This window comes from Triturus cristatus, chromosome 8, assembly GCF_964204655.1.
Source record: "Triturus cristatus chromosome 8, aTriCri1.1, whole genome shotgun sequence".
Classification (NCBI taxonomy): Eukaryota; Metazoa; Chordata; class Amphibia; order Caudata; family Salamandridae; genus Triturus; species Triturus cristatus.
In genome coordinates, this window is record NC_140591.1 from 980878940 (window position 1) to 980901439 (window position 22500).

The 22500-nt window shown below is 40.5% G+C and overlaps 1 protein-coding gene across 1 annotated transcript in view; it reads left to right on the forward strand.

The window, feature by feature from the left end:
* Positions 1 to 22500, forward strand: part of MAP3K15 (mitogen-activated protein kinase kinase kinase 15) — a 1172574-nt gene that overhangs the window by 1052340 nt on the left and 97734 nt on the right. The window contains exons 23-25 of the mRNA XM_085622522.1: positions 3317 to 3502; positions 5103 to 5208; positions 19496 to 19706. Of these exons, the coding sequence (XP_085478648.1) occupies positions 3317 to 3502; positions 5103 to 5208; positions 19496 to 19706 (503 nt within the window). The remainder of the gene's footprint in view (positions 1 to 3316; positions 3503 to 5102; positions 5209 to 19495; positions 19707 to 22500) is intronic.

Sequence of the window (22500 nt, forward strand, 5' to 3'; positions counted from 1 at the left end):
GACTTTAGGGTTCAGACAATACCATTCCCACTTCCAACTTAACAACATTGGGGAAAGTGTTGGACTTGGGAGAGTTCAGAATTACTATTCAATCTCCAAACGTTATTACATTGTGGAAAGTGTTAGATTTTGGGGAGATCAAATGTACTATTCCCACTCCAAACTTAATGACATTGGGGAAACTGCTGGACTTTGGGGAAACTGCTGGACTTTGGGGAGTTTAGACTTACTATTCCAACTCTAAACAACCTTATTAGGGAACGTGTTGGAGTTTGAGGGAATGTTAAGGTTTACTTTTTACAACAAAAAACTTAATTATATTAGGGAAAGTGTTGAACTTTGAGGGGCTCAGAATTACTATTCTAACTTCAAACCTAACACATTGGGTAGAATGTTGTACTGTATTTATTTATTTGAAAGCTTTTATATAGCGCTGGCTAGACAGGGGGGGTATCAGAGAGCTTTACATGAGAAAAAGGAGTCAAGAAAAATAGTTGTTCATGGTAAAAATAGAACAGGCAAATACATCACTTGATACGTTAAAAAAAAGGGGGGATAAAAAGTACTTTACATGAAAAGAAGCAATCAAGGGGAGCAATTATTCAGGGTAAACCAAACAAACAGGTACATCTCACATTGAGTTATGGGGCAAAATTCTGGGAGGTTAACAGGAAAAACACATCTCAGTAATATAAATGGGTGAACAACTTAGGGCAGAGAAGAGAGTCTCAGTAGGGGAGAATAAAAGGTATAGGTAGGGGGTAATGGTAGGAGAGGGGTGAGGGGTTCCGGAGAGGTTAAGGACAGAGTAGAACAAGATGAGATGTAAAAAGGGAGAGCGAAGTGAGAGCCAGGAGTAGCAAAAAGAAAACCGATGCAGGGAAAACAAAAAGCAAGGTAATAGAAGTGAATTATGGACCCCAAAATTTATTGAGAAGGTGATGTTTTAGGTCTTTTTTAAAGCTGAGGCAGGAGGGGTTACAGCGCAGATCCCTCTGGAGGGCATTCCAGATGCACGGAGCATTTCCGGTGAAAGAGCGAAATTGAGTGATTTTCTTTTTTTAAAGTGGCGGAACAAGGAAGAGCACGTGGTGCTTCTCATCCATCTGGAGCAGCCCACTTTCTTGAGTTTGTTAGTTAGGTACAACGGGGATTGTTGGTGAAGAGCTTTGTGGGTGATGCATGCGGTCTTGTAAAAGCATCTTTCTTCAATGGGCAGCCAATTTTAGGATTTAAGGGCCGGTGAGATGTGGTCGAATCGTTTACAGTCAGTGATGAGCCTAGCCGCCAAGTTGAGCATGGCTCTAAGGGGGGGCTAAGTGTACTTTAGGGGTTCCGGTAAGGATAGCGTTGCCGTGGTCAACTTCAAGGTTAACCCCAATGGGGAAAATTATGGACATTGGGGGTTTCCGATTTACTATTTGAGCTTTGAACATGACATGAGGGAAAGTGTTGGACTTTTGAGGGGGGCTTGAATTTACCATTCTCACTCAAAATGTAACCGTATTGAGGAAAGTGTTGGACGTTGGGGTGGGGGGCAGTTAACTGTACAAACTCAATGTTAACCACATTTGGGGAAGTGTTGGACTTTGAGGAGTTCAAATTTACTATTACAACTGCAAACTTAATCACATTAAGGAAAGTGTTGGACTCTGCTGGGGGGGGGGGATTATTCCCACCCAAACTTATGCAGAATGGTGAAAAGGTGGAGGGAATGATTTATGATTCTAAAATCCAAGCATCATAACATCAACTCATTGGGGAAAGTATTATGTTGTGGTGGGTAGGGAGGGGGCGAGTTAAAATTCAGTATCCCCACTCCAAACTTAAGGACATTTGAAAAAATGCTATAATTTTAGATTTCAAAATTAAGTATTACTACACAGTTATAATACAAATGCATTGCAGAAATCCATTTTGATTATACTAAAATATAAGCCTCACAACCCAAAAAAGTAGATTGAGAGTACTAAGAAAAGTTTTAAAAAATAAAAAATATTTACTTTAACTTTAAAATTAATAACTATGATTGTTACATTGAAAAAATTAAAAAGGAACATTATTTTAAAATATAAAATAAAACAAAATATAAATTTAGGACTCCCAGTGCCAAAAAAAACAAATTACCAAAACACTGTAAAATTTAAAACCAATAAATCTATTAAAAATAATTACATTTAATCATTTTAAAACAATAACAAAAAATAGTTTCACTTATGAAGAAAGCCAAAACATGGTATCAAATTATATACAAAAAATTTAATTAGATTTATTTTTGAATATAACAACATTTAAATGATTATTAGAATACATTTACAAAAACAATATGTATAACAATTTGAATTTTACATAATTAAAAAACAAAAATAAAAGAGAAATTAGCACAGCAAATTTAAACATACCAAACTTAAACAATAATTATTTTTAAATTGCTCACACCCTATTCACCTACAACTTGACAACCTAATCCTAAACTTAAAAAACAAACACAATATATTAAAACAAAGGCATACATAAAATACAAGTAAAGTGTACTCGACATCCTAGAGCCCATTAAATGTGCCCGCAAAATGTTTCCCCAGTCATAGAAGAGGTTGCCCTGTCACCCACACCTAGATATCGGCAGACTGAAGACAGGTGTGTCAACTGATTAATAGCAGTACAGGTTATGTTACCTGTACCTCTGTGAAAACGTATCAGTCCCACGTAGCGAGTCTGTGGTATGTGGTTGTGAATTCATATGGTGTGGCTGTAGAACATGTGTTATATTTATGCTGTCCGCTGTGAAGACATATTGCATCTTGCATCAGAGGGTGATTCCCTACATGAAGACGGATGCCATTACCACTTTGCTGTCTTGAAGCCACCCTGAGGGCCTGCATCTTAAAGGCTACATGATAGTTTTGACAGTGTCTGGTTTCTGGAGTGAAATCAGAATTAAGTCCAAATATCTGCCCTGCAACTTCATCTGATTTAAATCAGTTTGGCGGCCTGCGTATTTCAGATACCTTAACTGCCCAACAGCACCCTGTTTGTATTTGGCATGAATGGCCTGTAACCCTCCAACCTACATCTCTTTGAAATGTTATTTCTCTTCACTCGCTCCACTGTACGGAGCCCTTTCTCTATGTTTCTGCAGTCCAGCTGTAGACCTTTTCACTCAATGCATGTTCTGCACCAGTGAAATTTCCTACCAAAACTGTGCCAAAAAGCTTAATAAGTGTGCCTAAATTCACATTTTTATTCTTTACACATTGGGACTGTCGCTTTGGATCCCTGTTATCCGCTGGCTTCACATGTATGTCTTTTTTTGTAGAGTTCTGAAGAGGTGCAGCTCTCTGTCACTCACATCAAGCAGATCATCAACATTCTGCGAGACTTCATCCGCTCTCCCGAGCAGAGGGTCATGGCCTCAACCATCTCCAAGCTCAAGGTGGATTTGGACTTTGACAGCACTTCTATCAATCAGATTCAGCTGGTGCTCTTCGGATTTCAGGATGCCGTAAGTTCTCAATGGAAATTTACCTCAGTGAGCAGTATGCATTATAACGTGTAAGATGTCTGTGGTATGGGCACATTCAGGCCCGGACTGGGAATCCAAAGCAGCCCTGGCAGTTTTGTCAGACCAGCCCCCCACCCCCTCGAGAGTCTGGGAGTGTATGCAAGTGTGAAATACTGCTGCTTTTTTCCCCTGGGGCCGATAGTTCAGCACTGCTGCAAAACCGGCCCCCGTAACAAAACCGCACCCCTACAGCTGTAAACCCGGCCCCTACACTTCCAGCCTCCCGGGGAAACGCCCGATGCCGCTACTGCCAGTCCGGCACTGGGCACATTACCTGCCAGAACAAGGCTGGCAGTATCCAAAGTTACGAGACAAGTGTCTCAGACAAACAGGGGGAAGTTCTCACACTGAGGTAAGAGATGCACGGTGGGTCCCTGGTGATAATGGTACAGGTCACTGAAATGAAAGAGTATTTGTATCTTTCTAGTTACATACAATATTGATAAATTACGAACACATAGTTGTTGGTTTATATTTTAGCAGTGAAAATGAGGGAATCCAAAAAGGAAGGTGGCAATTTTCAGTAGAAAGAAATAATCTTAATAGGTGCACAGAATTGTTCAGTAGAAAGAACATGAAAATATTAGGGCCCTGTTGCAGCTCAAATGGCATGGTCTTTATGTGCCTTCTTCTAGAGACGAGAAGATTGTTGTTTTAAAATAAAACAATTATGCATGGCATATATGGCTATAAAGAGTGCAGCAATTGTCTTCTTGGAAGGTATGTAATGCCAAGGTGAGACAACGATGTATATCAACTTTTAATCTCTATTTGGGGAAAGTAGCCTAAAGGTGTCCATATGAAACAAAATAGGTCTTTGGAGGGTTTACAACACAAGAATGCTTACTGTTTGAGCCTGTTAGGTTGGTATAGGGTACTACTTACCTTGGGCCTGACAGCATACCCCATAATATGCTTACACTTAAATTGAGGTATCAAAGGATGCCTGAATTTTACTGAAAATAGTATGCTTAGAATTTAGGTGTCCTTTGCCATGCCCTTCAATTTAGGCTTTATTGTATGCTCAGCGTAACTATGCCTGCTCTCTACGCATTAAGGCCACATCATAACCACAAACGCTGTCTCATTCTTGCTGTGAATGAATTGAGTGTTATATTACAACAACAACACATTTAAACTACACAAACATTACAAATATCATACTTATAGTTTTTGTCTACCAATTTCAGCTAAACATTATTTATACAACTTATAGCACGGTCCACAACTAACATGAAATATCTACGTCAGTGATATTTTCGAACAACTATAACTCACCATATATATATACAAATGTAAAAGAAAAAAATGCATCCGCATATCCCTATGTATATATAATTGCAAAATTATTATATGTATTAGGAAGCCTTTGTTTAATATAGTAAACAATACATATGACACTGGCAAGCTAAGGTTGTTCGACACACACAAATATCAGTGAGGTGGCCATCAAGAAAAGATACTCCATGTAGAACTAATATTTTGATAATAAGTTGAAGATTGCATTACTTGTGTTTTTTTTTTCTTTTTGCACTTGTAGGTAAATAAAGTCTTAAGGAATCACTTAATCAGACCCCATTGGATGTTTGCCATGGATAACATAATTCGTCGAGCCGTCCAGGCCGCTGTCACCATTCTTATCCCTGGTAAGAGAGAAGAAGGAATCTGCTTATGTAGAAATAGTTATGATTAAATAAAAACAGAAATTTGCATAGTAATATCAAAAACAGACGTTTTAACTCGCGCTAGCTTCTCTTCTGTTTGTATGCTTGTGTTTACTTTTTGACATAGTATTAATACCTAAAGAGGCAATTTGCCGCTTAGACAGATTACAAACAAAGATAGCATAGGTTAAATACCGACAGAAAATGTAGCATTGTATAACCGAACACAAGTGAATGTAAAAACTTAACACACAAAGCATATGATATAAATCCAAAGGCCGATTAAACTGTAAAAAGTACAAGTTAACCATTAGTCTAGTTCAAACACAAATTAATCTTACTCAGTGTCGAGATGCAACATGTTGTTATGTGGAGATTGTTCCATCAATTAGATGTCGGATTTTGATTGTGATGCCCCGAATCCTAAGTTTCTTGTTCTGTTATATTAGAGTTTTTTTAATGATTTGATCAAAGACGTTTAGTAAATTTCCAAAGGCAGACGACTCTTTTAAAAAATCCAGAACTTCATCAAAAAGAAATTCCTGACACTACTTAAATCCCAGAAATGGATGAGTTCCTTAGCTGGCAAATGACTTTGTTCTCCAATCCATTATTAATATGAATTGAGTGATTTTGGTGTTTTTATAGTTGTATTTTATTAACATGCATTATGACATTTTAGATGAAGTAACTAATTGAAAAAAATGTTTGCCAATTTTCAATAGCCTTCAACTGGCAGATTTCATGTGTGTTTTCTAAAGAATGGCAATTACACCACACCTGATGCTGCACCTTACTCAGACAGCCAAGTACAGGCTGTCTATCCTTCAGTTTCCTCTGGGGATCGGGCCTTTTGAAGTATGTCGCATTACAAGTATTGAAATTCAAAACAGCAGAGTGTCCCAAAGTAAACGCAGCTAGAGGCGGGGAACAACCATCTGACACGTCCAATTCAGATCTGAGTTCGGCGGGGGGCAGCGAGTCTGAATCAGACTGGAGAAATCCTTGGGGGGACGGCAACTACAGAAACCCTCGCTTTCTGAAGAGCTCAATTTTTTATGTTACGACCAGAGGCAAACGCTCCAGCCAAGAATACAAAGCGTAAACACAGAACAAGCAGGAACTTGAGGCAGAGGCGGAAGGCCAATAGGCGGCGCTCCCAACACAAGAATACGAGGAAGGGGACACTGGCAGAAAAAATTAACAACGTCACTAGCTCCAATAATATCATCATGAATCTAGCTAACATAGAGTTATCTAAAGCGGAAGAAAATCTACTCAGCCTAGGTTTGGCTTACTGCCCAGGAATTAATTTTAACTACGCAACCAGTGAAAAAGTACCATGTCTTAGCAAATAAAGAACAGGGGCAACAAAGACAGAATGCATTAACGGACCCAATGATGTCATCTAACTTATCACAATCTGACTTACCTCTTTTGAAAGATCTGGAAGAGCTGTGGGGTTGCAGTGACACAATATATCTACAGGAAGAAGAGAGAATTGAGAACTTGGACAACCCGAATACTATCCCGATGGAGGAAGCTATATACAACAATGCGATCAACACCCTTCAGACGAAAGTCAACATTCAACCCTATCACCCTCAGAGACTCAATCGATATATTTCATGAAGCAGTGACATCCCAAATTAAAAAACTGAACAAGACAGTACAAAATGCGAAATTCAAATACAACAGGTGCAACCAACAGTACAATGAACTAATCAAAAGACTGCAGGATGATAACCCTATATTGATCCGCAACTCCGACAAAGGAGGGAACATTGTTATATGGCCAAAAGAGGAGTATAAGAAGGAAGCATTAAACCAACTTAACGACAGGACCTGTTATAACAGAAGCAGTATCTCCAATTTGAGAATTATGTACAACAAATTGTATTCAAAATTATCAGCATGGAGAACAAAAGGGCTGATAACCATGTCAGAAAACAAATTCTTAAAGAAGCAGAGCCCAGCAATACCAACTATTTATTTTATCCCCAAGGTGCTTAAGGACCCAATAAATCCCCCAGGGTGACCTATACTCTCTGCCAGGGACAGTCTTCTAGAACATACCTCCCAGTATGTAGACCTTTTTCACAGGACTATGTGAAAGCTGTGCCCTCTTACGTACGTGACACAAGTGACTTTTTAAGAAAGATAAGCAACTTTGATTGGCAGAACAAATACTTTCTTATGGCACTCGACGTGACTTCTCTATATACCAGCATTAGGCACGCTGATGGTATCAAGGCCATGGAACATTATCTTGCCAAAAATCCAATACAATTTATGAAGCACAACAACATGCTGGTAGAAATGGTCCCATTTTGCTTGAACAATATTATATATTCATGTTTAACAATATATTGTATCAACAGACAAGAGGAGTGGCAATGGGGGCCAGCTTCTCTCCCAACTATGCATGTCTTCACATGGGCTGGTGGGAGGAGCTGGTCCTCATAGGCGAACACAGTCAGTATGTCTGCAACAACATCAGGAAGTGGCTACGATTTATCAATGATTTATTTGTGGTATGGGAGGGCACGCATGATCGAGCAACAGAATTTGTGAATGCCATCAATGTAAATATTATTAATCATTTTCTCTCTATCCGAACCAGTCACTTCCTCTTCATCTCCCCTTAAACTTGGTCTTCAAAACATCCTAAACTGGATGACGAGAAATCAATTAAAACTTAACGGAGACAAGACTGAGGTTCTTCTCTTGGGAAAACAACAAGAACTTTGGAATCCCACTCACTGGCCTGACCAGTTGGCCGTTTTTCCAACACCAGTGACTCAAGTTCGAAATCTGGGTTTTATCTTGGACAGTGCCCTCTCAATGAGCAAACAGGTCAATAAAGTTGTTGGGTTGTGCCTCACCATTATTAAATGGTTGAGGAAAATTATCTGGATGCTGCCCCTTTCCACCCAGAAGACTGTAGTCAATGCCCTCATCACTTCCCGGCTTGACTATGGTAACATTTTGTATCTTGGGTCAAATAAAGCTGTTGTCAGTTGACTGCAACTTGTTCAAAATGCCGCAGTCCGATTGCTGTGTAAAATTCCAAAAAACTCTGAGGTCTCTAGCTACCGCCGTGAGCTTCACTGGCTCAGGGTTGATAGCAGAATTCGCTTCAAAGCCTTGACGTATATGTTCAGAATCAAGGCAGGTACAGCACCTAAATACCTTCTTGCTTTGGCCCATCCCTACCTTCCCAAACGTAATCTCTATTCACAATCTCTTTCATACTTCTGTGTTCCTAGATTTAAATTGGCAAGAATGGGAGGCAAATCATTCGCCTACCTTGGTCCGGCCCTTTGGAATACTCTTCCTCCCTTCATTCGAAAAGAAGACAACTATGGCAGGTTTCGTAGAAATGTTAAGACCTGGCTATTCGAACAATAACTTGAATAGCCAGTCTCTTCACCCCTGACTTTCTTGAATTTCTTGACTGTAGCTCGGCGCCGGGAAACCCTTTTTGGGTAGCTGTTGCGCCTTACAAGTTCATAAAATAAATAAATAAATAAATGTACACCTTACTGCTACTATCAGTGAAATTGCAGTGAACTTCCTAGACACACAAGTCTATATCACGGACAATAAGATTTAGACTAAGCTTTACAGAAAGGAAATGGCGGGCAATTCAACATTGCACGCTAGTAGCCCAAGGCATCTTATAAACAGTATACCTTATGGTGAGATGCTGCATCTCAGACAAATCAGCAGCAACAATGCAGACTTAAGAGTAGCACAGGAAGCCAGTAAAGCTAGATTCCTGGAGAGGGGGTACTCCAATGGAGTCATCAACATGTCAATTTCTAAATCAATGATGCAGACAAGGGAAGAGTTGCTCAAGGATAAACAGTTGAATCCCTCAGGTGACTCTGAAACATCAGCAGTAGGGAAGAACCAAAACACCAATGAATTCAGGATAATTTTGGGGTACAGTAGACAACAAAAAATCCTGCAGGGCATCTTTAAACAAAATTGGCCCCTAGTTTTGAATGCTCCAGTAATAGGACCCCTGCTACTGCATAGGGTATCTAATACTCACAGCAGGGCACCTCCCATTAGAGACAGCCTGGTGAAAACAAGTCCAGAAACTATAGAAGGGACAAGTTGGTTACAGATGCACAAAGGCCTTTACAAGTGCAAAACCTGCAAAGCATGGCCATGAGGTATTAATAAAACTACTTACCGTACCGCTTTTAGTGAGAAGGAACATAAAGTCCCTAAACTATTAACGTGCAAAACAGACCATGCTATTGACGTGTTACTCTTCCCTTGTGGTTTGCAAGATATAGGTAGCACTAAGCTCCAAGTACACAAAAGAGTGTTCCAACACATGCGAGCAATAACCAACCAAGAGAACCTGTATCCTGCAGCACGTCACTTTAGGGATCATCACAATTCCAATAGCCAGGAACTTAACTACTATTTCATTGATGCGGTTCCCCGCAGTAGACGAGGAGGTGATAGAGAAAGTAAACTTAGAAAATTGGAGACAAGCTATATATTGGAAATGGATTCAAAGCAACCTGGGGGATTAAACATAACAGGGAACATATGCACCTGTTTATGAAAGTATTTTACAAGGATTTTATGATATTTATATGATTTTATCCAATATTCAATAGCCGAATTTAAAATGCAATGTGATGTGTACATATTGGAGAATTTTGTATTTATTAGCACAAGTTTGCACATAAAATCATGAAATCAATAACAACGAGAAGTAAAATCAGATACAATGCCATCAGAGAATCCAAATCGGTATTCATACCTTCATTTGTACAATAGGGAGACTCTTTCTTTACATTCATAATGTAAGTATATTACACAAGAAATTACCAGATGTAAATTCATGAGGACTATACTCATCCATTCAACTTATGATAATGCATGGTTTGACAATGTAAGCAAGTTTATGCAATAAGATAACAACATATAACGTGTTTTAAATAACTTACTATTTTAATAGTTATATATTTTTTTGTCAGGTTTTAGTTTTATTGATCATTTTATTGATAATTATTGTACTGTGATCATTTGCAAATTAAGCTAAATATGTATTGTTCAGCATTAACTCCTATATGTCTATGGTTGCTATTTGCATGTGGTAGGCCACACTCTACACTTGTCACTTTAAAAACAAAGCTGAAACCACTATACCATGTCATGTGATCAAGGCTCGTTCGAGCCGAAACGCATAATGGCGACAATGCAATAAACGGAATTTAACGCACTTACAGAGTGGTCAGTGTTCTTATGTGGAGGCATCCTGGAGGCAACGGAATTGTGTGATATATATATATATATATATATATATATAATCTACTGGTCACCAGTAGATAGTTATATATAATCTACTGGTCGCCAGTAGATAGTTATAGTTACAACCTAGTTTCCATAGGAAATCTCAAAATTCTATTTTGAATAACTTTGGCGCCGGTTGACGAATCCTCGCAAAATTTTCAAAACTAATGGGGCGCTCCGTTCAGCTCCTACCCTGAAAGTCTCGGGGTGATTCGTCAAGCAGGGGCCGAGAAAAAGGGGGGTCCCAAAACGCGTTTTCCCCATGCATTTTTCCGTAGGACCTTTAGACACAGCTACAGCCCGAACGGCTGAACAGAATTACTTGAAATTTGGCAGAGAGGTAGCCATAAGGTCAAGGAAGTGCCTTTTGCAGGTCTGGTGTAAATCTGTTCAGTATTTCCTGAGAAAATAGCATTTAAAAGCATATATATATGTGGGCGGAGCCTAACCACACATCTCATCCTGAGATCTGATTGGCTGTCAGCACTTCATCCAAGAAGTGTTGGCAGCCATCTTGGGACCAATATACATGATAGCACCTCATTAAAAAGCATTGCAGTTAATAGAAGGTTTTAGGACTTTAGTTACATTATAAATCATTTGTTGATGGTACCATACTCATTTTAGGAATTGTGGTATGTTCTAAGGTGATTTCACCATGTGAAAAAGCCTTCTACTGGGATATCATGATTGAGAGAAAAATATTTTCTCATGCTTTTACCACAGAGGTTTGGAAGGTGATCTATAAGCTAAACTGAGAGCTTATTTTCTGTAAATTCACATTATCTTTCTCAGTCATGTGAGAATGAAGTCTGACATTCTCAGTAAAACATGTACATCCAACAAGGGCAGAGACTGTCAGTTGATTCATTTGTGTTCTACTGCAGCTTCCCAGAGTGTTCCAAAGAACTACTAGAGCGCTAACAGTCCTACTTATGATAAACGTATGGCACACCTGAAGCCATCGTGCTTGGATTAAAGTGGTAACTCTTAAAACATTTAATTTAAAAAGGAACAAAATGAGGGGGTTCATTTTTCCATAAAAAGTATGATTAGTGCTGCAGAAAGAAAAATTAGGGCACATTTTGAGTGACTTCTCAAATCCTCTTCTATTTCATTAAAAAATTCTGACATGCAGACTGAAACATGCACTTTCAATACCAGCAGCAGTTTTCCCTGGTGAGCAGTAGCTTTACTACAGTGATCTAATGAGCAAAAAGAGTGCTAACATTCTGAATTTATGACAAATGTGTGACACATCTGAATGCCTTCTTGATGGAATCAAAGTAAAAAACTGAAAGTATTTCCTACTGAGGAGACTGCAGTAAATGAGGAAATTAGGAAACTTCATAACAAATAAGTCTCCCAAGATGGCCACCAGAGACAAAAGAGCCCAAATGTAGCCCAAATATCACCCAGATGTAGCCCAAGTATAGCCCAATGACAGAATGTCCCAGAATGTTCTTAAAAACAACTAGAGCGCTTACTGTCTTCATTATGACAAAAGTATGGCACACCTGAAGCCATCTTGATTGGAATAAACTGGTAACACTTAAAACATTTACTTTAAAAAGGAACACAATGAGGGGGCTCATTTTGCCATAGAAATTATGATTAATGCTGAAGAAAGAAAATGAGGGCACATTTTGAGTGACTTCTCAAATCCTCTTCTATTTCACTAAAATATTCTGACATGCAGACTGAAACATGCACTTTTCATACCAGGAGCAGACTTCCATGGTGAACAGTAGTTTTACTACAGTGATCTAATGAGCAACTAGAGTGCTAACATTCAGAATTTATGGCAAATGTGTGACATATCTGAATACCTTCATGATGGAATCAAAGTAAAAAACTGAAAGCATTTCCTACTGAGGAGACTGCAGTACATGAGGAAATTAGGAAACTTCATAACAAATAAATCTCCCAAGATGGCCACCGGAGACAAAAGAGCCCAAATGTAGCCCAAAATCACCCAGATGTAGCCCAAATATAGCCCAATGACAGAAGTGTGCAAAACACTTATTATTTTGTGTTTTTGCAGTGTTATATAGTGCAGACTTGTCAGGTATTGGAGTGCTTTACATGAGCATTGGTTACATCACACAAGAACAAATTCATTTTGGTTGTAGACATGGGGAGACTAAGTGATTTGACCAGAATCACAGAATGTCGAGCTGAAGCAGAAACTTCAACCTGGTTCCCCAGTTGCAAAGTCTACAGTTCTGGAAGTAACACCACATCCTCTCCCCTAAGTGCAACATTTAATCAAGTGGTCAACTGGATAAAAAAACATAAAGATAACAAATAATTTAAAAGTGCTTTGTCGCTATTTGAAAACTCAGAAAATATGTCCTTATTTTAGTCTTTTAGAGAACTAACCATAATTTTGATGCCAATAAGACCCTCTCATATATGTAATTTCTAAAGGAAATGCTCTAGGTATTACAGTTTTGATAACATCAAGATGATGTCAGGCGTTCCACACTTTTGTAATAAATATAGACTGTTAGCAATCTAGTTGTTCATTAGGATACTGTTGAGAGGCAGAGGCCAGGGGCACGGACTCTGAAAATTGAAGGCAGGTAGGAGGGTGCAAAGGCAACAATTTAACCACATTGAGCAGGCAGGAAGGGCCGTGGAAGCACAACAGACTATGGAGGGCAGTGGAAAGGGGGGCAGGGGCAACACACCAACAATACAGGACTTGCAAGAGAGGCTGTGGCAATGTAATAGACCATTGTGGGCAGAAGGAAGAGGCAATGGTAGTACAACCATACATGCCAACAGACCCGATTCAGCCAGGAAACGTCCAATGTTTTTAAGCTCAAATGGGCTTTATTTGATCTGTCTCCTGTCTACAATCTCCTCTTTTTCAATGTAACTCAAAGGGGAAAATCAATACCCCAGTTCTTTTTCAAAATCTCCCTCTTACCAAGTTCAAAATGTTCGCAAGTATGGTACATTGGATCATGGAAGGAAATGGGATAGGGACATGGACTTGGATAACAGAGGACAGGAGGGACATGGAGAGGTGCACCAAACTGACCCTGCAGGGCAGGCATCGGGGTTTGCAGCAGCACAATACACCACACAGGGCATGCAGGACGGGAGTGCAGCACAACAATCCATAGAAAGCAAGAGGGAGGGGACAGGACCATGCACATGGACAACAGAGAACAGAGGGGCAAGAGGCAATGGTAGCTAGCTGACCATAATGGACAGACAGGAGAGAAAGCTGCAGCATAACAGACCATAAAGGGCAGGAGGGACGGATCAGGGGCATTACAATGGAACAGACAAGCCAGGAGGGAGGGAGTAGGGGTCTGCACATGTAAACAGAGGGCTGGGGGCAAGGGGGAAGGGCAGGAGCAGCAAGATAGCCATGGAGGTCAGGCAGGATGGGCACTAGAAGCAAGACACACCATGAAGAGCAACAGTGAGACTGTGATGGCATACACACAGACCATGGAGGGAAGGTGGGAGGGGGTCAGGGGCAGCTAACTGACCACACAGGGAAGGTGGGAGGGGCCATGGCAGCACAGAAGACCATGCATGGCAAGTGGGAGGGTTAGTGGCAGCACAATGGCTATGATGGGCAAGAAGGAGGGTGCAGGGGCATGCACAAAGGACGATGGAGGATAGAAGGGAGGGTCAGGACCTGTGCACAGACAAGAAAGTTCAGGGGAAGGGGCCTCACAACAGACCACACGGGGCAGGCAGGAGGAACAGTTGCAGCACAACAGACCAGGGAGGGCAGAAGTGTGTGGCAGAACAATGGACCATGTAGGACAGGAGGAAGAGGATAGGGGCATGGCATGTGGACAGGCAGGGTGGAGGTGGCAGGGACAGGTTACAGTCATCTGACAATGCTAGGCAGGTGGGAGGGGAGTGGCAGCTCAACAGAACACTCAGAGTAGATAGGAGTGGCAGGTCCATGGGACATGGTGGGCAAAAAGGAGGGAGCAGGGACATGCACAAAGACATCGGAGGGCAGGGGGAAGGAGAATAGGGGCAGCAAGCTAAGCACAGAGTTTAAGCAGGAGGTCAATGATGGGGCATAGAATTGGGCAATGGAGGGCAGGAGGAGTGGACTGGTACATCATACTAAATTGAGGGCAGTGGCAGCATATCAGACAATGCATGGCAGGAGGGAGGAGGCTAGTCCATGGATTCACAAAACAGAGGATAGGGAGGAGGGGGATGGGGCAGCAAGCTAACTGTTCAGAGAAGGCGGGTATTAGGAACTTTATTGTTTTTAAAACATTGTGTCTGTGCGAACTACTTAAAATATGAACAAGTATGCAGCATAATCTCACTTTTATTCAGGAAGAAGAGGACGTTTGTGACTGTGACTCCGGGCTCACTTGGCAGAAACACCCCCTGACCCTCCACCCCCTATCGCAAAATGTAATGCCCGTGAAAAGGGTAGGTGAACACAGTGTTATATAGAACATAGTCCTGAGAGCACAATTGAAAATGAAAAGTAGATATAGTGTATGGTATAAACTATGCACCAAAAAGTGTGATATAAGATGAACCGGGCGTGAAATATAATATGCACTACATTGTGCGCAATGACAGATTCATTGGAGAGCGCGAGATAGCACAGGCACTAGCGCGTGCTATGCGATATGCGCCTTGGAGTGTAATATGCACAGGGCAGTGTAGTGTAACCTAACTAGTCTCTAAAGTTGTAATATAAAATATGTGCTGGGGAGTGTAACGTTGCATATGCACTGTGACAAAGATATGGATCCCAGATTGTAATATGTATGACATAGCACTGTGCGTTATAACATAGGCATTGAGGAAGGCACGTTAGATGGGGCAATATAACCCGTGCGAAGACAAGTGTGGCATGACATATTCACGGGGTGGTGTTACAGTGCACATGGGCTAGAGAGTGTCATAGCATATGCACTAGCTAGTGGAATACAACACAGAGGTGTTTGGCACTCGGCAGGCAATGGTGGGTGTAACACAGCATTGAGCTCTGTCAGGAGCGCGCTGTGACTCTCAAGTCATGTTCGTCCCCTTTCCAGAGAGTAAAATAAAAAGTATTACACATCCGGCAGTGGATGTGTGTTTTATTAACCGTGAGGGGGGTTTCTTGCATAGTTTTGGTCGAATTTTTGTCGAATCCCCTTTGAATGGCTTGGTGTGCATGTGTATTAAATGTGCCCGTCAATAGCTACCCATGTTTGTATAAATAAACGACAAGGGTGTCTACCGGGATTAGGCACGGTAGGGCATCAGACATGTCAGAGCTTCACTAGTGGTGTAAATACATTCCACGTGGATTCATTGCATGCATAGTCGCCTTTTAATGAATATCACGCAAATCGTCATGGTGATAGGTACGTACGGTTTGTCCAGCATGTCCTAGGTGTGTCTATAAATATATATTTTTTAAAAATAATAAAAAACAGTGGCCGGCCCTGGGGATTGGGGTCAAAAAAATATAATTAGGAGACAGGCCCTGGGGGATGGGGTCATCAGGGCCAATAAATTAGAATAAGAAGGGGAACCACACAGCCCCCCTTCTTAAAAAATTAAAATAAATAAAAGACTGGCATCGTGCCGGAGGCCATGCCTCCTCCGTGCAGCACTCTGCATACGCGCCCCCAACAGGCATCTCCAGTATGCGCCAGGGAGCTGCGCTGCAGACAGGTGTTCTGAGGCCAAGCCCCTTTTTACACCTCTCTGCAACGCAGCTCTGTGGCGCTTACTGGAGGTACCTAGTGGTCTAGTTTGACCCTAGGGACCCTTAGGATTCAAGGGGACTTAATCTCTCAACTTAGAACAGCCACAGGGCGCGTTTACACAGTGGTGAAGGGAGGGGACGGGGCCTGAGGTGACGTGTGCAAACACGCACTATGGCACGTTTTAAATTGGGGATATAATTTCCCTTCAATACTGAGGGCCCCTGGGGGCTAACTAGCCCACCAACTGCTTCCAGTAAGCGCCACTGAGCTGCATTGCAGAGAGGTGGTCCAGGCCGTGCCACTTTTTACACCTCTCTGCAACGCAGCTCTGTGGCACTTACTGGAGGTACCTAGTGGGCTAGTTGGACCCTAGGGACCCTCAGGATTCAAATGAACTTAATCTCCCAACTAAAAACGGACACAGGGCGTGTTTACACAGTGGTGAAGGGAGGGGACGGGGCCTGAGTTAACGTGTGCAAAAACGCCCTGTGGCCTGTTTTAAGAGGTAGTTTTAATCCCCATGCCCTATTATATACTAGGGGCTTACAGAGGAGGTCATGATAATCACAGGGGGACCCAACGCATAATGTTCCCTAGTGTATGTAGGTGTTTTCACTGTATTCTAAGTGTCTTTTAACATAGCACTGGCTCTAGGACTGGTTAGTCAGACTCAGTTACCACCAGTATCCGTCTGAAAAAGTTGAGGGTACAGGATGATTTTGCAACAAGGCTTCTTTCTGCTCTTCTTTTTGTTCTTTCTGCACGTTATCCTTCTTCCTGCACTTATCTTCGTATTTGAGGACTTCTGTTGCTTCTTTCTGCATAGTTAGAAATTAGCATTTAAAAAACCTTTGAAATTCAAAGAAAAAAACATAGGTTTCAGGCACGTTATTGTTAGGAATTAGCATTTAAAAAACCTCAGAAATTCACTGAAAAAAACCATAGGTTTCAGGGGTGTTATAGTTAGCTGGACTTTTCACTTGTAGAAAACCATTGAAATTCCCCCGTTATTGTTAGTTCAGCTAACTATAACTCGCGCACCCGCAATGCACTGCTGATGACGTCACATATTACATCACTCATGACATGGTCAGTGACATCACTCATGACATCACTGATGACATCTCAAATGACATCACTGATGACATCATCCTTGTGATAGAGTGGCAGACCTCCTTTCACCCTAATATAACCTTTGATACACACATTCAAAAATAGAGACTAAAATTTTCAAAACAATGGACATACCAATACCAGTTACAACAACCTCTTCAGTAATTCTAAGATCCACATACACATCCACTCATTCACCAACAGTCCTATACAGTCACTCATACATGTACTCACTCATCATATGTACTCATACACCTATACATCCTGTTACACAATGCCACTCATCCATAGAGTTACTCACACACATAGTCACTCATGTTAATAAAGAATCAAACATACATTTACTTGCATATACAGTTATACACACACCACCACACTTACTTCTACGGAAACTTACACATACTTAGTCTTTTAAACAATCACTTATAGAAACACATACTTATTCATACAGGAACTCTTTCAATCTCTCACTCTCACATATACTCACATATATACACCAATAGTCACATATACTAGTTTAAAACATATGTAGTTACTCATAAAGACACTATTGAGACAGTCATTCACTCACTAACACACCCATACACACACTCATCCACCCATACAGTCCTGCACACATGCTGTGTTCAACACATACAAACAGTGAGTCACTCATTCATGCACCTATGCACTACATAATACCCCCCACCGAACCATGCAGACACTCAGACTGATACTCAAAAAACCAACTAATAACCTATATAGACACCCATGTAGCTACTCACCAACCCATGCAGCCACTTATACACAAAGTGAGAGACTGATACAGATATTTACATATTTAAACATTACTCACTAAGCCATGTATTCACTATGATACACTTAATCAGTCAGTTACACAATCAATTTTTCAAAAACAAATCATCCATTTAGACACTTATATACCCATTTATTCTTCCATCGACCTTGAGATATACATATATAAAACATATTTAATTTTCAGAAAAACACACATTCACTGGATGATGTCATCAGTGATGTCATCAGTGATGTCATTTGAGATGTCATCAGTGATGTCATGAGTGATGTCACTGACCATGTCATGAGTGATGTAATATGTGACGTCATCAGCAGTGCATTGCGGGCGCGCGAGTTATAGTTAGCTGAACTAACTATAACGGGGGAATTTCAATGGTTTGGTGAAAAGTCCCGCTAACTATAACACCCCTGAAACCTATGGTTTTTTCAGTGAATATATTTACATATATATATATATATATATAATTTTACAATTCAGCATGATACAGTAATGTGTTATAAATTTTTTTAATTACTTTTGAGTTAATATTATTTTATATTCGTTTACATTTATATTTTATAATAACATTTTTATTTAATTTATTTTAAGAAACACACTTTCATAGTTGACCAATATTTTCCTCATAGTAGATCTATGCCCCGGTGGCAGAGATCTCCATTAACATCTGGAAAGTTAGTACTAGTAACTTAACAGTTGATAATTGGTTGTAAGAGGCTTCAGGACCTCATTTAGGGGCCTGAGGTTTCTTAACCTTACAGCTATATATAAATGTCCACTCTGAAATGTTATATAGAAAAATGCGGAGATTTACGCACAGTTGTATGAGTAGTACCACATGTGAGTAGTGTAAATTTGCCTTTCTGAATTGGCCCCTGGGCATCATAGGCATTTGCTTGGCACTGTAGGATACAATCTTGGTTTAACTGGGTGAATATTTGCTTTACAAAATATAGAAAAGAGGGGATAGACAACCACCCATGCACCACATTAACCCTTAGCAGGGAAGAATGCTTCAAGAGGCATAAGTCTCAGGGCTTTCCTTTAGGGTTTAGTCTACAACAATACATGATTGGTAAATCTGTGCCCTCTCCCTTATTACTGAACTTGTCACCAGCCTCTTTCCAGAGATGCGCCTATACCATTCTCTTGTAATTAAGAATCAATTGAAATGCTATTTCTTTTGTTTCTGCATGTCACTGTTTGAGTAGTTAATGTGTGAGTATGATACACAAATGTGCTTCTTCTCATTCTGAATGTATTGGATGCTAAATTCATTCCTACAGGCATCTAGAGTTGTTTACTCTCCACTCTCTATATTTGTTTACAGAACTTCGAACTCATTTAGAGCCAGTGTCGGAGTGTGAAGGGGTTGAGAAAGATGTTGAGGATGAGGATGACTATCGACCTGTGGAACAAAATGGAAACGAGGAACCTGTGGTTACTTCCGGAGTGAGCACTCTTAGTTCTGTTGCTTCCCAAGAGACTCAGCACCAGCAACTTAGCCTTCAGTTAAGCAAGTTGAAGCAGGAGACAAGCAGGTAATTTTTATTATACTTGTGTTTTTAGGCATCTTGTAGCATAGGCGGTTGATATTCATTTTCAAGACCAATGGGGATAAGAAACAACTCACAAGATCTACTCTTGTACAAACCACTAGGGGTCATTTTAGGAAACAAATAGGCCTTTATTGTAAGTTCCTGTGGTGGTTTGTCAACACTCTCACTCAGTGTAAAACATTTGCGAGAGAGGAAGCAAAATGAGACTGAATGTTTAAAGATTTAGAATGATGAGTACAAAAGTGATACAAGTGGAATGTGAAACATGGACATGTGAAGTGTAGAGTCTAAGAATTAAATAGACTGTGCACCAGTGTGAATGGGATTGAGGAAAGTAGAAGAAAAAAGAGTGAGAGAAAATGAATGAGAAACACAGAAACAGGAAAGAACAAGGGAAGCAAGAAACTATCCAATAAAGGATTTTGTAGCAATAGCATTGGCAGCAGTTACCAGTGTCTCTGCTAGATATGTCTTACCTGATTCCGTTTGCTGCAACAATCATTAATAAATCCAATGACCAATGTGTCATCGTCCCCCTTATATTTACTGAAAGCTTAAATACCATAAATCCTTTTAATTTCTGTATGACAATGGGACCATATCCTCTCTCTTTAAGTCTTGCTACATATTTAGTATATCATTCACCAAACTGTAAGGATGGGCCATGTGAACAAGTAGTCTTAGGCACTATATTCTTGCTGCGCAGAATAGTCTCTGGTGTGTCCCCCGCTAAACATAATTTCAAATCCAGAAGGTCTATATTTGTATCATTATACTGGTAAAAGAAAGATTCAACTTCTTACTCTTCTGTGATGCTAAATAATAAGTAAGAGAATTTACATCTGAATCACAAATAAGAAAAAGGAAATCATAGGCCAGGAGGGTGCTGGTAAAACATCAGTGTAAAGAAACAGCATTCAGTGTCCAGTTTCTATGGGCAGTGCTGAATCATAAGGGTCCCCTACCCTGGCAAGCCATTTGGGGGTACCGTTAATTACAGATGCGGGCTCATGTGGCTCACAAGCTCATTAGAGGCAGGCCTCCACAACAAGTATGACCAAGGCTCACTTACGGCTTGATGCTATGAGTGAGTTCCGAACATGTCCCTTGCATGAGTTGAGTTCATAAAGGGACTGCATAGTTAACTATTGCTCCAGTGGCCTCAGTGTATTGCTGCAGTAGCTGAAGTTCAAGTAAACTGAGTACTAAGTACAGTGAATCGTGCACAAACCCTATTTTTCCATGGTGCTGGATGCAGTTTGGTGAAGAGAAATAGAAGCATACTAAAACGCCATAGGAATTAATGTGAATTAACTTAAATAAAAATAATGGTGAGGGGTTAATATGGAGTATTATGAACGGGTCACCCCATCGAGGGGCTATGGAGGGACTGTAAAAACAACATGACGAGCAATGTGATGAAGGTATCATAACTGGTATCTGAGACAGCCCATCTGGGATTATTTCGATTTGGCATTTGGGCCTATGAAATGACGTATGTGATCGTAGTGACAGTAACGATACTGAAAGACTTTGCAGCTGTAAAACATTAGTAAAAGCATTGCAGCCCTCCTTTTGGCCTTGAATCCACCAATGAAGATGGAGGATGTAGAATGTAACCCAATCAGAAGAAAGGCACCATTTTAATAGCATTTTAAACATTGATAAAGGCATCACGCCAAAACGCGTCTGGAAGAATTGCTTTTATTAAATTAATAAATCTTTTCACTCTGCGAGTGCTCCGTACCTTTTTTGGATGAAGCTGATCTATATAGTGCACTGCTTATGACCTCACATATTACATCACTCATGACATCTCAAATGACATCACTGATGACATTGCTCATGACATCATCCAGTGACTGTGTTGTGTTTATTTAAATGTTTATAAGTGTTAAACATATATATGAATCAGTGAGTAGCTGTGTAAGTACTGGTATGGGTGTGTGAATGGGTTAGAGAATGGTAGTGTGGAAGTTGGAGTGGCTGTATAAAAGGTTATATGGGGTGTGAGTGGGTGCATCAGAAATTCTGTAGATGATGCCATCAGTAATGTTATTTGAGATGTTATCAGTACTGTCATCGGTGATGTCACTGACCATATCTGTGAGATGTAATATGTGAGAACATAAGCAGTTTCATTGTGGGGGCACAAGTTATAGTTAGCTCAGCTAGCTCTAACTGCTGAATTTTACTGGTTTTATATGAGTGAAACCTGTGTCTAACTATAGCGTTTTTGTAGCCTTTGGTTTTTCAAAGTGAATTTCTAAGTTTTTAAAAAGTTCCATTTCCTAACTATCACGTCCCTGTAACCTTTGGTTTTATCAGTGAATTTCTAAGGTTTTTTCAATGCTAATTCCTAACTTTGACGTCCCTGCAACCTTTGTTTTTTTTCAGTGAATTTGTATGGTTTTTAGGTCTCGCGCATGCTTTGCAGTGTGCAGCACTGCTCGCGCAGCGAGAGACCTCTTGAGGGGGGTTTGACAATGTACCTAGGAATCGCACACGCTTGTCCGTGTGCTTTTCCTTTTGTGCCCCACTATTGGCCTTTGCGTGCGTCTTTTTATTACAGACAGCGTGCAATTGGCCAAAGGTGGGCTCATTGTTCCACCCATGGCCTATTGGTGTCTATTACGCACACCAAAGGCCATGGGGTTTCACTTATTGTGCCCAGACACGGGCGCAATAATTGAAAACACGTCTCAGGGTGTGTTTTATTTTTACAATAGTGATCGCTTTCACTGCCGCTTGTTTTTTAATTTGCTGAGGATGCTGT